The sequence below is a fragment of the Vidua chalybeata genome, chromosome 26, assembly GCF_026979565.1.
Source record: "Vidua chalybeata isolate OUT-0048 chromosome 26, bVidCha1 merged haplotype, whole genome shotgun sequence".
Taxonomy (NCBI): domain Eukaryota; kingdom Metazoa; phylum Chordata; class Aves; order Passeriformes; family Viduidae; genus Vidua; species Vidua chalybeata.
Window position 1 is genome coordinate 1,810,585 of NC_071555.1, and position 16,410 is coordinate 1,826,994.

Here is a 16,410-nt window from a genome sequence, read left to right on the forward strand (position 1 = left end):
GTCCTTTTCCCTGGGAAAGAAAAGTGGCCAGCCCAGGTTCCTGATGTCAGTTTGTAGGGTTCCCTTGGGACTGTCAGGGCAGCAGAGGTTTGAGGTGGGGGCTGCTTGGGTCTGCGACACATCTTCGATCGTTTGGATTTTTGGAGGTGTCCGGCCACTCAGGGCCACAGGACCCTGGAGACAAAGACCGGTCATTTTCCTTGGGAAAGAAAGTGGCCAGCCCAGGTTCCTGATGTCAGTTTGTAGGGTTCCTTGGGACTGTCAGGGCAGCACAGGTTTGAGCTGGGGGCAGCTTGGGTCTGCGACACATCTTCGATCGTTTGGATTTTTTGGAGGTGTCCGGCCACTCAGGGCCACAGGCCCCTGGAGACAAAGACCGGTCCTTTTTCTTGGGAAAGAAAAGTGGCCAGCCAGGTTCCTGATGTCAGTTTGTAGGGTTCCCTTGGACTGTCAGGGCAGCACAGGTTTGAGGTGGGGCAGCTTGGGTCTGCGACACATCTTTGATCGTTTGGATTTTGGAGGTGTCTGGCCACTTCAGGGCCACAGGCCCCTGGAGACAAAGATCAGCCTTTTCCTTGGGAAAGAAAAGTGGCCAGCCCAGATTCCTGATGTCAGTTTGTAGGGTTCCCTTGGGACTGTCAGGGCAGCAGAGGTTTGAGGTGGGGGCAGCTTGGGTCTGCGACACATCTTCGATCGTTTCGATTTTTGGAGGTGTCCGGCCACTCAGGGCCACAGGCCCCTGGAGACAAGACCGGTCCTTTTCCCTGGGAAAGAAAAGTGGCCAGCCCAGGTTCCTGATGTCAGTTTGTAGGGTTCCCTTGGGACTGTCAGGGCAGCACAGGTTTGAGGTGGGGGCAGCTTGGGTCTGCGACACATCTTCGATCGTTTGGATTTTGGAGGTGTCCGGCCACTCAGGGCCACAGGCCCCTGGAGACAAACACCGGTCCTTTTCCCTGGGAAAGAAAAGTGGCCAGCCCAGGTTCCTGATGTCAGTTTGTAGGGTTCCCTTGGGACTGTCAGGCAGCACAGGTTTGAGGTGGGGGCAGCTTGGGTCTGCGACACATCTTCGATCGTTTGGATTTTTGGAGTGTCCGGCCACTCAGGGCCACAGGCCCCTGGAGACAAAGACCGGTCCTTTTCCCTGGGAAAGAAAAGTGGCCAGCCCAGGTTCCTGATGTCAGTTTGTAGGGTTCCCTTGGGACTGTCAGGGCAGCACAGGTTTGAGGTGGGGCCAGCTTGGGTCTGCGACACATCTTTGATCGTTTGGATTTTGGAGGTGTCCGGCCACTCAGGGCCACAGGCCCCTGGAGACAAAGACCGGTCCTTTTTTCTTGGGAAAGAAAAGTGGCCAGCCCAGGTTCCTGATGTCAGTTTGTAGGGTTCCCTTGGACTGTCAGGGCAGCACAGTTTTGAGGTGGGGGCAGCTTGGGTCTGCGACACATCTTTGATCATTTGGATTTTTGGGGGTGTCCGGCCACTTCAGGGCCACAGGCCCCTGGAGGCAAAGATCAGCCATTTTCCTTGGGAAAGAAAAGTGGCCAGCCCAGGTTCCTGATGTCAGTTTGTAGGGTTCCCTTGGGACTGTCAGGGCAGCACAGGTTTGAGGTGGGGGCAGCTTGGGTCTGCGACACATCTTCGATCGTTTGGATTTTTGGAGGTGTCCGGCCACTCAGGGCCACAGGACCCTGGAGACAAAGACCGGTCCATTTTCCTTGGGAAAGAAAAGTGGCCAGCCCAGGTTCCTGATGTCAGTTTGTAGGGTTCCCTTGGGACTGTCAGGGCAGCACAGGTTTGAGCTGGGGGCAGCTTGGGTCTGCGACACATCTTCGATCGTTTGGATTTTTGGAGGTGTCTGGCCACTTCAGGGCCACAGGCCCCTGGAGACAAAGACCGGTCCTTTTTCCTTGGGAAAGAAAAGTGGCCAGCCCAGGTTCCTGATGTCAGTTTGTAGGGTTCCCTTGGACTGTCAGGGCAGCACAGGTTTGAGGTGGGGGCAGCTTGGGTCTGCGACACATCTTCGATCGTTTGGATTTTTGGAGGTGTCCGGCCACTTCAGGGCCACAGGCCCCTGGAGGCAAAGATCAGCCTTTTCCTTGGGAAAGAAAAGTGGCCAGCCCAGGTTCCTGATGTCAGTTTGTAGGGTTCCCTTGGGACTGTCAGGGCAGCACAGGTTTGAGGTGGGGGCAGCTTGGGTCTGCGACACATCTTCGATCGTTTGGATTTTTGGAGGTGTCCGGCCACTCAGGGCCACAGGCCCTGGAGACAAAGACCGGTCCTTTTCCTGGGAAAGAAAAGTGGCCAGCCCGGTTCCTGATGTCAGTTTGTAGGGTTCCCTTGGGACTGTCAGGGCAGCACAGGTTTGAGGTGGGGCAGCTTGGGTCTGCGACACATCTTCGATCGTTTGTATTTTTGGAGGAGTCCGGCCACTCAGGCCACAGGCCCCTGGAGACAAGACCGGTCCTTTTCCCTGGAAAGAAAAGTGGCCAGCCCAGGTTCCTGATGTCAGTTTGTAGGGTTCCTTGGGACTGTCAGGGCAGCACAGGTTTGAGGTGGGGGCAGCTTGGGTCTGCGACACATCTTTGATCATTTGGATTTTTGGAGGTGTCCGGCCACGTCAGGGCCACAGGCCCCTGGAGGCAAAGATCAGCCATTTTCCTTGGGAAGGAAAAGTGGCCAGCCCAGGTTCCTGATGTCAGTTTGTAGGGTTCCCTTGGGACTGTCAGGGCAGCACAGGTTTGAGGTGGGGCAGCTTGGGTCTGCGACACATCTTCCATCGTTTGGATTTTTGGGGGTGTCCGGCCACTTCAGGCCCACAGGCCCCTGGAGACAAGACCGGTCCTTTTCCCTGGGAAAGAAAAGTGGCCAGCCCAGGTTCCTGATGTCAGTTTGTAGGGTTCCCTTGGGACTGTCAGGGCAGCACAGGTTTGAGGTGGGGGCAGCTTGGGTCTGCGACACATCTTTGATCATTTGGATTTTTGGAGGTGTCCGGCCACTCAGGGCCACAGGCCCCTGGAGACAAAGATCAGCCTTCTTCCCTGGGAAAGAAAAGTGGCCAGCCCAGGTTCCTGATGTCAGTTTGTAGGGTTCCCTTGGGACTGTCAGGGCAGCACAGGTTTGAGGTGGGGGCAGCTTGGGTCTGCGACACATCTTTGATCATTTGGATTTTTAGAGGTGTCCGGCCACGTCAGGGCCACAGGCCCCTGGAGGCAAAGATCAGCCATTTTCCTTGGGAAAGAAAAGTGGCCAGCCCAGGTTCCTGATGTCAGTTTGTAGGGTTCCCTTGGGACTGTCAGGGCAGCACAGGTTTGAGGTGGGGGCAGCTTGGGTCTGCGACACATCTTCGATCGTTTGGATTTTTGGAGGTGTCCGGCCACTTCAGGGCCACAGGCCCCTGGAGACAAACACCGGTCCTTTTCCCTGGGAAAGAAAAGTGGCCAGCCCAGGTTCCTGATGTCAGTTTGTAGGGTTCCCTTGGGACTGTCAGGGCAGCACAGGTTTGAGGTGGGGGCAGCTTGGGTCTGCGACACATCTTCGATCGTTGGATTTTTGGAGGTGTCCGGCCACTCAGGGCCACAGGCCCCTGGAGACAAAGACCGGTCCTTTTCCCTGGGAAAGAAAAGTGGCCAGCCCAGGTTCCTGATGTCAGTTTGTAGGGTTCCCTTGGGACTGTCAGGGCAGCACAGGTTTGAGGTGGGGGTAGCTTGGGTCTGCGACACATCTTTGATCATTTGGATTTTTAGAGGTGTCCGGCCACGTCAGGGCCACAGGCCCCTGGAGGCAAAGATCAGCCATTTTCCTTGGGAAAGAAAAGTGGCCAGCCCAGGTTCCTGATGTCAGTTTGTAGGGTTCCCTTGGGACTGTCAGGGCAGCACAGGTTTGAGGTGGGGCCAGCTTGGGTCTGCGACACATCTTTGATAGTTTGGATTTTTGGAGGTGTCCGCCCACGTCGGGGCCACAGGCCCCTGGAGACAAAGACCGGTCCTTTTCCTGGGAAAGAAAAGTGGCCAGCCCAGGTTCCTGATGTCAGTTTGTAGGGTTTCCTTGGGACTGTCAGGGCAGCATAGGTTTGAGGTGGGGGCAGCTTGGGTCTGCGACACATCTTCGATCGTTTGGATTTTTGGAGGTGTCCGGCCACTTCAGGGCCACAGGCCCCTGGAGACAAAGACCGGTCCTTTTCCCTGGGAAGAAAAGTGGCCAGCCCAGGTTCCTGATGTCAGTTTGTAGGGTTCCCTTGGGACTGTCAGGGCAGCACAGGTTTGAGGTGGGGCAGCTTGGGTCTGCGACACATCTTCGATCGTTTGGATTTTTGGAGGTGTCCGGCCACTCAGGGCCACAGGCCCCTGGAGACAAAGACCGGTCCTTTTCCCTGGGAAAGAAAAGTGGCCAGCCCAGGTTCCTGATGTCAGTTTGTAGGGTTCCCTTGGGACTGTCAGGGCAGCAGAGGTTTGAGGTGGGGGTAGCTTGGGTCTGCGACACATCTTCGATCGTTTGGATTTTTGGAGGTGTCCGGCCACTTCAGGGCCACAGGCCCCTGGAGACAAAGACCGGTCCTTTTTCCTTGGGAAAGAAAAGTGGCCAGCCCAGGTTCCTGATGTCAGTTTGTAGGGTTCCCTTGGGACTGTCAGGGCAGCACAGGTTTGAGGTGGGGGCAGCTTGGGTCTGCGACACATCTTCGATCGTTTGGATTTTTGGAGGTGTCCGGCCACTTCAGGGCCACAGGCCCCTGGTGACAAAGACCGGTCCTTTTTTTTCTGGGAAAGAAAAGTGGCCAGCCCAGGTTCCTGATGTCAGTTTGTAGGGTTCCCTTGGGACTGTCAGGGCAGCAGAGGTTTGAGGTGGGGGCAGCTTGGGTCTGCGACACATCTTCGATCGTTTGGATTTTTGGAGGTGTCCGGCCACTCAGGGCCACAGGCCCCTGGAGACAAAGATCAGCCTTTTCCTTGGGAAAGAAAAGTGGCCAGCTCAGGTTCCTGATGTCAGTTTGTAGGGTTCCCTTGGACTGTCAGGGCAGCACAGGTTTGAGGTGGGGCAGCTTGGGTCTGCGACACATCTTTGATCGTTTGGATTTTTGGAGGTGTCCGGCCAGTCAGGGCCACAGGCCCCTGGAGACAAAACCGGTCCTTTTCCCTGGGAAGAAAAGTGGCCAGCCCAGGTTCCTGATGTCAGTTTGTAGGGTTCCCTTGGGACTGTCAGGGCAGCACAGGTTTGAGGTGGGGGCAGCTTGGGTCTGCGACACATCTTCGATCGTTTGGATTTTTGGAGGTGTCCGGCACTCAGGGCCACAGGCCCCTGGAGACAAAGATCGGTCCTTTTCCCTGGGAAAGAAAAGTGGCCAGCCCAGGTTCCTGATGTCAGTTTGTAGGGTTCCCTTGGGACTGTCAGGGCAGCACAGGTTTGAGGTGGGGGCAGCTTGGGTCTGCGACACATCTTCGATCGTTTGGATTTTTGGAGGTGTCCGGCCACTTCAGGGCCACAGGCCCCTGGAGACAAAGACCGGTCCTTTTCCCTGGGAAAGAAAAGTGGCCAGCCCAGGTTCCTGATGTCAGTTTGTAGGGTTCCCTTGGGACTGTCAGGGCAGCACAGGTTTGAGGTGGGGGCAGCTTGGGTCTGCGACACATCTTTGATAGTTTGGATTTTTGGAGGTGTCCGCCCACGTCGGGGCCACAGGCCCCTGGAGACAAAGACCGGTCCTTTTTTCTTGGGAAAGAAAAGTGGCCAGCCCAGGTTCCTGATGTCAGTTTGTAGGGTTCCCTTGGGACTGTCAGGGCAGCACAGGTTTGAGGTGGGGGCAGCTTGGGTCTGCGACACATCTTCGATCGTTTGGATTTTTGGAGGTGTCCGGCCACTCAGGGCCACAGGCCCCTGGAGACAAAGACCGGTCCTTTTTTCTTGGGAAAGAAAAGTGGCCAGCCCAGGTTCCTGATGTCAGTTTGTAGGGTTCCCTTGGGACTGTCAGGGCAGCACAGGTTTGAGGTGGGGGCAGCTTGGGTCTGCGACACATCTTTGATCATTTGGATTTTTGGGGGTGTCCGGCCACGTCAGGGCCACAGGCCCCTGGAGGCAAAGATCAGCCATTTTCCTTGGGAAAGAAAAGTGGCCAGCCCAGGTTCCTGATGTCAGTTTGTAGGGTTCCCTTGGGACTGTCAGGGCAGCACAGGTTTGAGGTGGGGGCAGCTTGGGTCTGCGACACATCTTCGATCGTTTGGATTTTTGGAGGTGTCCGGCCAGTCAGGGCCACAGGACCCTGGAGACAAAGATCAGCCATTTTCCTTGGGAAAGAAAAGTGGCCAGCCCAGGTTCCTGATGTCAGTTTGTAGGGTTCCCTTGGGACTGTCAGGGCAGCACAGGTTTGAGCTGGGGGCAGCTTGGGTCTGCGACACATCTTCGATCGTTTGGATTTTTGGAGGTGTCTGGCCACTTCAGGGCCACAGGCCCCTGGAGACAAAGACCGGTCCTTTTCCCTGGGAAAGAAAAGTGGCCAGCCCAGGTTCCTGATGTCAGTTTGTAGGGTTCCCTTGGGACTGTCAGGGCAGCACAGGTTTGAGGTGGGGGCAGCTTGGTCTGCGACACATCTTCGATCGTTTGGATTTTGGAGGTGTCCGGCCACTTCAGGGCCACAGGCCCCTGGAGACAAAGATCAGCCTTTTCCTTGGGAAAGAAAAGTGGCCAGCCCAGGTTCCTGATGTCAGTTTGTAGGGTTCCCTTGGGACTGTCAGGGCAGCACAGGTTTGAGGTGGGGGCAGCTTGGGTCTGCGACACATCTTCGATCGTTTGGATTTTTGGAGGTGTCCGGCCACTCAGGGCCACAGGCCCCTGGAGACAAAGACCGGTCCTTTTCCCTGGAAAGAAAAGTGGCCAGCCCAGGTTCCTGATGTCAGTTTGTAGGGTTCCCTTGGGACTGTCAGGGCAGCACAGGTTTGAGGTGGGCAGCTTGGGTCTGCGACACATCTTTGATCGTTTGGATTTTTAGAGGTGTCCGGCCACTTCAGGGCCACAGGCCCCTGGAGACAAAGATCAGCTCTTTTCCTTGGGAAAGAAAAGTGGCCAACCTAGGTTTCTGATGTCAGTTTGTAGGGTTCCCTTGGGACTGTCAGGGCAGCACAGGTTTGAGGTGGGGGCAGCTTGGGTCTGCGGCACATCTTCGATCGTTTGGATTTTTGGAGGTGTCCGGCCACTTCAGGGCCACAGGCCCCTGGAGACAAAGACCGGTCTTTTCCCTGGGAAAGAAAAGTGGCCAGCCCAGGTTCCTGATGTCAGTTTGTAGGGTTCCTTGGGACTGTCAGGGCAGCAGAGGTTTGAGGTGGGGCAGCTTGGGTCTGCGACACATCTTCGATCGTTTGGATTTTTGGAGGTGTCCGGCCACTCAGGGCACAGGCCCCTGGAGACAAAGACCGGTCCTTTTTCCTTGGGAAGAAAAGTGGCCAGCCAGGTTCCTGATGTCAGTTTTGTAGGGTTCCCTTGGGACTGTCAGGGCAGCACAGGTTTGAGCTGGGGGCAGCTTGGGTCTGCGACACATCTTCAATCGTTTGGATTTTTGGAGGTGTCTGGCCACTTCAGGGCCACAGGCCCCTGGAGACAAAGACCGGTCCTTTTTCCTTGGGAAGAAAAGTGGCCAGCCCAGGTTCCTGATGTCAGTTTGTAGGGTTCCCTTGGGACTGTCAGGGCAGCACAGGTTTGAGGTGGGGGCAGCTTGGGTCTGCGACACATCTTCGATCGTTTGGATTTTTGGAGGTGTCCGGCCACTCAGGGCCACAGGCCCCTGGAGGCAAAGATCAGCCATTTTCCTTGGGAAAGAAAAGTGGCCAGCCCAGGTTCCTGATGTCAGTTTGTAGGGTTCCCTTGGGACTGTCAGGGCAGCACAGGTTTGAGGTGGGGGCAGCTTGGGTCTGCGACACATCTTTGATCGTTTGGATTTTTGGAGGTGTCTGGCCACTTCAGGGCCACAGGCCCCTGGAGACAAAGATCAGCCTTTTACCTTGGGAAAGAAAAGTGGCCAGCCCAGGTTCCTGATGTCAGTTTGTAGGGTTCCCTTGGGACTGTCAGGGCAGCACAGGTTTGAGGTGGGGGCAGCTTGGGTCTGCGACACATCTTTGATCGTTTGGATTTTGGAGGTGTCCGGCCAGTCAGGGCCACAGGCCCTGGAGACAAAGACCGGTCCTTTTCCCTGGGAAGAAAAGTGGCCAGCCCAGGTTCCTGATGTCAGTTTGTAGGGTTCCCTTGGGACTGTCAGGGCAGCAGAGGTTTGAGGTGGGGGCAGCTTGGGTCTGCGACACATCTTCGATCGTTTGGATTTTTGGAGGTGTCCGGCCACTCAGGGCCACAGCCCCTGGAGACAAAGACCGGTCCTTTTCCCTGGGAAAGAAAAGTGGTCAGCCCAGGTTCCTGATGTCAGTTTGTAGGGTTCCCTTGGGACTGTCAGGGCAGCACAGGTTTGAGGTGGGGGCAGCTTGGGTCTGCGACACATCTTCGATCGTTTGGATTTTTGGAGGTGTCCGGCCACTCAGGGCCACAGGCCCCTGGAGACAAAGACCGGTCCTTTTTCCCTGGGAAAGAAAAGTGGCCAGCCCAGGTTCCTGATGTCAGTTTGTAGGGTTCCCTTGGGACTGTCAGGGCAGCACAGGTTTGAGGTGGGGGCAGCTTGGGTCTGCGACACATCTCGATCGTTTGGATTTTTGGAGGTGTCCGGCCACTCAGGGCCACAGGCCCCTGGAGACAAAGACCGGTCCTTTTCCCTGGGAAGAAAAGTGGCCAGCCCAGGTTCCTGATGTCAGTTTGTAGGGTTCCCTTGGGACTGTCAGGGCAGCACAGGTTTGAGGTGGGGGCAGCTTGGGTCTGCGACACATCTTCGATCATTTGGATTTTTGGAGGTGTCCGGCCACGTCAGGGCCACAGGCCCCTGGAGACAAAGATCAGCCTTTTCCTTGGGAAAGAAAAGTGGCCAGCCCAGGTTCCTGATGTCAGTTTGTAGGGTTCCCTTGGGACTGTCAGGGCAGCACAGGTTTGAGGTGGGGGCAGCTTGGGTCTGCGACACATCTTTGATCGTTTGGATTTTTGGAGGTGTCCGGCCACTCAGGGCCACAGGTCCCTGGAGACAAAGACCGGTCTTTTTCCCTGGGAAAGAAAAGTGGCCAGCCCAGGTTCCTGATGTCAGTTTGTAGGGTTCCCTTGGGACTGTCAGGGCAGCACAGGTTTGAGGTGGGGGCAGCTTGGTCTGCGACACATCTTCGATCGTTTGGATTTTTGGAGGTGTCCGGCCACTTCAGGGCCACAGGCCCCTGGAGACAAAGACCGTTCCTTTTCCCTGGGAAAGAAAAGTGGCCAGCCCAGGTTCCTGATGTCAGTTTGTAGGGTTCCCTTGGGACTGTCAGGGCAGCACAGGTTTGAGGTGGGGGCAGCTTGGGTCTGCGACACATCTTCGATCGTTTGGATTTTTGGAGGTGTCCGGCCAGTCAGGGCCACAGGACCCTGGAGACAAAGACCGGTCCTTTTCCCTGGGAAAGAAAAGTGGCCAGCCCAGGTTCCTGATGTCAGTTTGTAGGGTTCCCTTGGGACTGTCAGGGCAGCACAGGTTTGAGGTGGGGCAGCTTGGGTCTGCGACACATCTTCGATCGTTTGGATTTTTGGAGGTGTCCGGCCACTTCAGGGCCACAGGCCCCTGGAGACAACGATCAGCCTTTTTCCTTGGGAAAGAAAAGTGGCCAGCCCAGGTTCCTGATGTCAGTTTGTAGGTTTCCCTTGGGACTGTCAGGGCAGCACAGGTTTGAGGTGGGGGCAGCTTGGGTCTGCGACACATCTTCGATCGTTTGGATTTTTGGAGGTGTCCGGCCACTCAGGGCCACAGGCCCCTGGAGACCAAGACCGGTCCTTTTCCCTAGGAAAGAAAAGTGGCCAGCCCAGGTTCCTGATGTCAGTTTGTAGGGTTCCCTTGGGACTGTCAGGGCAGCACAGGTTTGAGGTGGGGGCAGCTTGGGTCTGCGACACATCTTTGATCGTTTGGATTTTTGGAGGTGTCCGCCACTCAGGGCCACAGGCCCCTGGAGACAAAGATCAGCCTTTTCCTTGGGAAAGAAAAGTGGCCAGCCCAGGTTCCTGATGTCAGTTTGTAGGGTTCCCTTGGGACTGTCAGGGCAGCACAGGTTTGAGGTGGGGGCAGCTTGGGTCTGCGACACATCTTCCATCGTTTGGATTTTTGGAGGTGTCCGGCCACTTCAGGCCCACAGGCCCCTGGAGACCAAGACCGGTCCTTTACCCAGGGAAAGAAAAGTGGCCAGCCCAGGTTCCTGATGTCAGTTTGTAGGGTTCCCTTGGGACTGTCAGGGCAGCACAGGTTTGAGGTGGGGGCAGCTTGGGTCTGCGACACATCTTTGATCGTTTGGATTTTTGGAGGTGTCCGGCCACGTCAGGGCCACAGGCCCCTGGAGGCAAAGATCAGCCTTTTCCTTGGGAAAGAAAAGTGGCCAGCCCAGGTTCCTGATGTCAGTTTGTAGGGTTCCCTTGGGACTGTCAGGGCAGCACAGGTTTGAGGTGGGGGCAGCTTGGGTCTGCGACACATCTTCGATCGTTTGGATTTTTGGAGGTGTCCGGCCACTTCAAGGCCACAGGCCCCTGGAGACAAAGACCGGTCCTTTTCCTTGGAAAGAAAAGTGGCCAGCCCAGGTTCCTGATGTCAGTTTGTAGGGTTCCCTTGGACTGTCAGGGCAGCACAGGTTTGAGGTGGGGCAGCTTGGGTCTGCGACACATCTTCGATCGTTTGGATTTTGGAGGTGTCCGGCCACTCAGGGCCACAGGCCCTGGAGACAAAGACCGGTCCTTTTCCCTGGGAAAGAAAAGTGGCCAGCCCAGGTTCCTGATGTCAGTTTGTAGGGTTCCCTTGGGACTGTCAGGGCAGCAGAGGTTTGAGGTGGGGGCAGCTTGGGTCTGCGACACATCTTCGATCGTTTGGATTTTTGGAGGTGTCCGGCCACTCAGGGCCACAGGACCCTGGAGACAAAGACCGGTCCATTTTCCTTGGGAAAGAAAAGTGGCCAGCCCAGGTTCCTGATGTCAGTTTGTAGGGTTCCCTTGGGACTGTCAGGGCAGCACAGGTTTGAGGTGGGGGCAGCTTGGGTCTGCGACACATCTTCGATCGTTTGGATTTTTGGAGGTGTCCGGCCACTTCAGGGCCACAGGCCCCTGGAGACAAAGACCGGTCCTTTTTTCTTGGGAAAGAAAAGTGGCCAGCCCAGGTTCCTGATGTCAGTTTGTAGGGTTCCCTTGGGACTGTCAGGGCAGCACAGGTTTGAGGTGGGGGCAGCTTGGGTCTGCGACACATCTTCGATCGTTTGGATTTTTGGAGGTGTCCGGCCACTCAGGGCCACAGGCCCCTGGAGGCAAAGATCAGTCCTTTTCCCTGGGAAAGAAAAGTGCCAGCCCAGGTTCCTGATGTCAGTTTGTAGGGTTCCCTTGGGACTGTCAGGGCAGCACAGGTTTGAGGTGGGGGCAGCTTGGGTCTGCGACACATCTTTGATCGTTTGGATTTTTGGAGGTGTCCGGCCACGTCGGGGCCACAGGCCCCTGGAGGCAAAGATCAGCCTTTTTCCTTGGGAAAGAAAAGTGGCCAGCCCAGGTTCCTGATGTCAGTTTGTAGGGTTCCCTTGGGACTGTCAGGGCAGCACAGGTTTGAGGTGGGGGCAGCTTGGGTCTGCGACACATCTTTGATCGTTTGGATTTTTGGAGGTGTCCGGCCAGTCAGGGCCACAGGCCCCTGGAGACAAACACCGGTCCTTTTCCCTGGGAAAGAAAAGTGGCCAGCCCAGGTTCCTGATGTCAGTTTGTAGGGTTCCCTTGGGACTGTCAGGGCAGCAGAGGTTTGAGGTGGGGGCAGCTTGGGTCTGCGACACATCTTCGATCGTTTGGATTTTTGGAGGTGTCCGGCCACTTCAGGGCCACAGGCCCCTGGAGACAAAGATCGGTCCTTTTCCCTGGGAAAGAAAAGTGGCCAGCCCAGGTTCCTGATGTCAGTTTGTAGGGTTCCCTTGGGACTGTCAGGGCAGCACAGGTTTGAGGTGGGGGCAGCTTGGGTCTGCGACACATCTTCGATCGTTTGGATTTTTGGAGGTGTCCGGCCACTCAGGGCCACAGGCCCTGGAGACAAAGACCGGTCCTTTTCCTGGGAAAGAAAAGTGGCCAGCCCAGGTTCCTGATGTCAGTTGTAGGGTTCCCTTGGGACTGTCAGGGCAGCACAGGTTTGAGCTGGGGGCAGCTTGGGTCTGCGACACATCTTCGATCGTTTGGATTTTTGGAGGTGTCCGGCCAGTCAGGGCCACAGGCCCCTGGAGACCAACACCGGTCCTTTTCCCTGGGAAAGAAAAGTGGCCAGCCAGGTTCCTGATGTCAGTTTGTAGGGTTCCCTTGGGACTGTCAGGGCAGCACAGGTTTGAGGTGGGGGCAGCTTGGGTCTGTGACACATCTTTGATCGTTTGGATTTTTGGGGGTGTCCGGCCACTTCAGGGCCACAGGCCCCTGGAGGCAAAGATCAGCCTTTTCCTTGGGAAAGAAAAGTGGCCAGCCCAGGTTCCTGATGTCAGTTTGTAGGGTTCCCTTGGGACTGTCAGGGCAGCACAGGTTTGAGGTGGGGGCAGCTTGGGTCTGCGACACATCCTCGATCGTTTGGATTTTTGGAGGTGTCCGGCCACTCAGGGCCACAGGCCTCTGGAGACAAAACCTGTCCTTTTCCCTGGGAAAGAAAAGTGGCCAGCCCAGGTTCCTGATGTCAGTTTGTAGGGTTCCCTTGGGACTGTCAGGGCAGCACAGGTTTGAGGTGGGGGCAGCTTGGGTCTGCGACACATCTTTGATCATTTGGATTTTTAGAGGTGTCCGGCCACGTCAGGGCCACAGGCCCCTGGAGGCAAAGATCAGCCATTTTCCTTGGGAAGGAAAAGTGGCCAGCCCAGGTTCCTGATGTCAGTTTGTAGGGTTCCCTTGGGACTGTCAGGGCAGCACAGGTTTGAGGTGGGGGCAGCTTGGGTCTGCGACACATCTTCGATCGTTTGGATTTTTGGAGGTGTCCGGCCACTCAGGGCCACAGGCCCCTGGAGACAAACACCGGTCCTTTTCCCTGGGAAAGAAAAGTGGCCAGCCCAGGTTCCTGATGTCAGTTTGTAGGGTTCCCTTGGGACTGTCAGGGCAGCACAGGTTTCAGCTGGGGGCAGCTTGGGTCTGCGACACATCTTCGATCGTTTGGATTTTTGGAGGTGTCCGGCCACTTCAGGGCCACAGGCGCCTGGAGACAAAGACCGGTCCTTTTCCCTGGGAAAGAAAAGTGGCCAGCCCAGGTTCCTGATGTCAGTTTGTAGGGTTCCCTTGGGACTGTCAGGGCAGCACAGGTTTGAGGTGGAGGCAGCTTGGGTCTGCGACACATCCTCGATCGTTTGGATTTTTGGAGGTGTCCGGCCACTCAGGGCCACAGGCCCCTGGAGGCAAAGATCAGTCCTTTTCCCTGGGAAAGAAAAGTGGCCAGCCCAGGTTCCTGATGTCAGTTTGTAGGGTTCCCTTGGGACTGTCAGGGCAGCACAGGTTTGAGGTGGGGGCAGCTTGGATCTGCGACACATCTTCGGTCGTTTGGATTTTTGGAGGTGTCCGGCCACTCAGGGCCACAGGTCCCTGGAGACAAAGATCAGCCTTTTTCCTTGGGAAAGAAAAGTGGCCAGCCCAGGTTCCTGATGTCAGTTTGTAGGGTTCCCTTGGAACTGTCAGGGCAGCACAGGTTTGAGGTGGGGGCAGCTTGGGTCTGCGACACATCCTCGATCGTTTGGATTTTTGGAGGTGTCCGGCCACTCAGGTCCACAGGCCCCTAAGGGAAGGATCAGCCTTTTTCCCTGGGAAAGAAAAGTGGCCAGCCCAGGTTCCTGATGTCAGTTTGTAGGGTTCCCTTGGGACTGTCAGGGCAGCACAGGTTTGAGCTGGGGGCAGCTTGGGTCTGCGACACATCTTCGATCGTTTGGATTTTTGGAGGTGTCCGGCCACTCAGGGCCACAGGCCCCTGGAGGCAAAATCAGCCTTTTTCCTTGGGAATGAAAAGTGGCCAGGTTCCTGATGTCAGTATGCCGTCCGTCTGTGTGTGTGTGTGTGTGTGTGTCCAGGTGTGTGGCCCTCCGTTCCCGTTCCCTTTCCCGTTCCAGTTCCCGTTCCCGTTCCCGTTCCTGCCCGGTTCGGCCACCTGCACCTGGCATCGCGGATGTTTCTGCCTCCAGCTGGGATTTCATCCCCTGCGGCTGGTGTGGAGCCCGAAGGGTGCCCCGGGCACCCTCTCATGCCCTGGGGGATACGAGGGGACACCCACCCAGCGCCCCGGGCTGGGCTCGGGGGGCAGTACCCGGCCCCGGGGGGTGAAGGAGCCCCGTGTCCGGCAGCAGAGACCCGACAAACTCATTTCAGCCAGCACTGAGGAGGGGCTCGCCTGGCTGAGGGGGGTCTCTGCTGCATCGGGAGGCCGATTCTGGGGGGTCCCCACCAGGGCACGGGAGGACATGTGGTGGCAAATTCCCCGCTAAGCCCTTGAGCCAATTACGCGGCTGGAGCTGCCTGACCCGTGCGGCCAAGCCCCGGTGCCCGGGGCAGCCCTAAACCCCTTAGGGGGATGATCCTGCTTAAGGCATCCCACGGCCCGATGCCCCCGACCCTCGGCGGCTCCAACTCCCGCTCCCAAACCGTCCCCTTGGCCCCACACCTGCCACCGCCTCCTCGTCTGCTCTCGGGCCACTCACCCGCTTTGTCACCCGCTGTCACGGGGCCGGGGGCGCAGCGTGGGGCACCTCCAGATCACCCCCGGATCACGCCAGGTTCACCCACCGGCTCACCCCCCGGATCACCTCTGGCTCACCCCCGGATCGCCCCCGGATCACCTCAGGATCACCTCCGGTTCATTCCCCGCCTCCCCCCCCAGATCACCCCTGGATCACCTCCGGATCACCCCCGGATCGCCCCCAGATCGCCCCCCTCTCGCCCCTGCGCGGGGCTCAGCCGCTGATGGGATTTGGGAGCTTACGGCGCTGAGCCGGCGGCTCTTCACACCCGCGGGGGGATCTCGCTCCTTCAGCCTCACCGCTGGCTCCTCGCCCTCCCCTCGGGCCGGGCACGACTCCTGGCACGGCCAGGGGTCCCCTGTGCCACCCCGAACACCCCTTGTGTCACCCTGAGCACGCCCTGCGCCACCCAGGCCACCCCTCTCATCCCCCCAGTTCGGGGACAGCCCCCCTCAGCAAGGTGCCAGCCCCCCTTGGCATGGTCCCACCCTTTAAAAAGCCCCCAAAGTGGCCCAAATCACCCCGAACTGACCCACGGCGGGGTGGCCCGAGGGCCCCCCACCCAGGGCAAGGTCTGCAGTGGGGCAGGAAGGGTGCAAAGGGCGGCGGGTGTGGGATGCTGGGCGAGGGCCGTGGGGTGGCCCCGGTCCAGAGTGCGGCTGTGGCACGGAGGTGACGCGGCGGCGCCGGGGGACACCGGGTTCGTTGGCGGGGGGCCAGGGGGCCATGCCCGGGAGGGGTCCCTGGGGAGGGGGGCGGGGGGATGGAGACACGGAGAGACCCTGGGAGCTCTGCGGGTGTGCGGACAGGGCTGGGCGGGGACACGCCAGCCCCCAGCACGCACCTCTTGGTGTCCCCAGGGCCATGTTCTTCATCGTCGTCATCACCTTCATAGCCATCACCGTCCTCCTCCTCATCTTCCACATCATCCGCAAGCTCTGCCAGGACCCCGTGCCCCCCCCCGCCTACAGGTGCCCGCAGGGCGCCGCACCCGCCCCGCCCTACAGAGACCCCCAGGGCTCCGTGCCCCCCGCGCTGACCCTGGTGCCCACGCTGCCCATTCTGCCCAGCGCCGCCATCCCCGTAGGGCTGGAGCCCCCGCCCTACAGCGAGGTGGGTCCCGCCCGATGTGGGGCTGGGCTGAGCCCGGAATGGGGGCCGGGAGGGGGGGGGCTGTGGGGTGTGGGGTGATGGGATGTGGGGCATGGGGTGCTGGGTGCTGGGCTGCCTTGCCCACGAAGGGGGACACCCTCTTTCCCTGGGGAACCCCCTGAGTGGGCCACATGTCCCCCCGCACTGATGCCCCCTCGCCCTCAGGTGACAGCCAAGCCCTTCCTGTACCCTCTGCCCGGGGGGCCGTGCCCCGAATGTGGCCACAACCCCGCAGCTCAGCCCCGCTTCCCCACCCGGACCTAGAGGTGACCCCCTCCAAGGACAGCTGGTGACAACGCTCCCCTTCACTCGGGGGGACATGGACCCTTCAGGACCACTCGGATGGCCTGGGCTCGTGGCCCCCCATTTCCACAAGCCATCCCACTGAGAATTCCCCTATTTATTATATTTAAAAGTGTGAAGAATTCTGGACTCTGCTGGGAGGAGGGAGGGGCTGGAGAAGCTCGGGGAGTAC

At 58.1% G+C, this 16,410-nt stretch overlaps 1 protein-coding gene across 1 annotated transcript in view; it reads left to right on the top strand.

Moving 5' to 3' along the window:
- Positions 1 to 16,349, top strand: part of LOC128800012 (histone deacetylase 5-like) — a 27,052-nt gene extending 10,703 nt beyond the window's left edge. Inside the window, 2 exon segments of the mRNA XM_053964897.1 lie at positions 15,644 to 15,896; positions 16,101 to 16,349. Coding sequence (XP_053820872.1) covers positions 15,644 to 15,896; positions 16,101 to 16,199 — 352 coding nt within the window. The 3' untranslated portion in view covers positions 16,200 to 16,349.
- Positions 16,350 to 16,410: the final 61 nt, after the last annotated feature.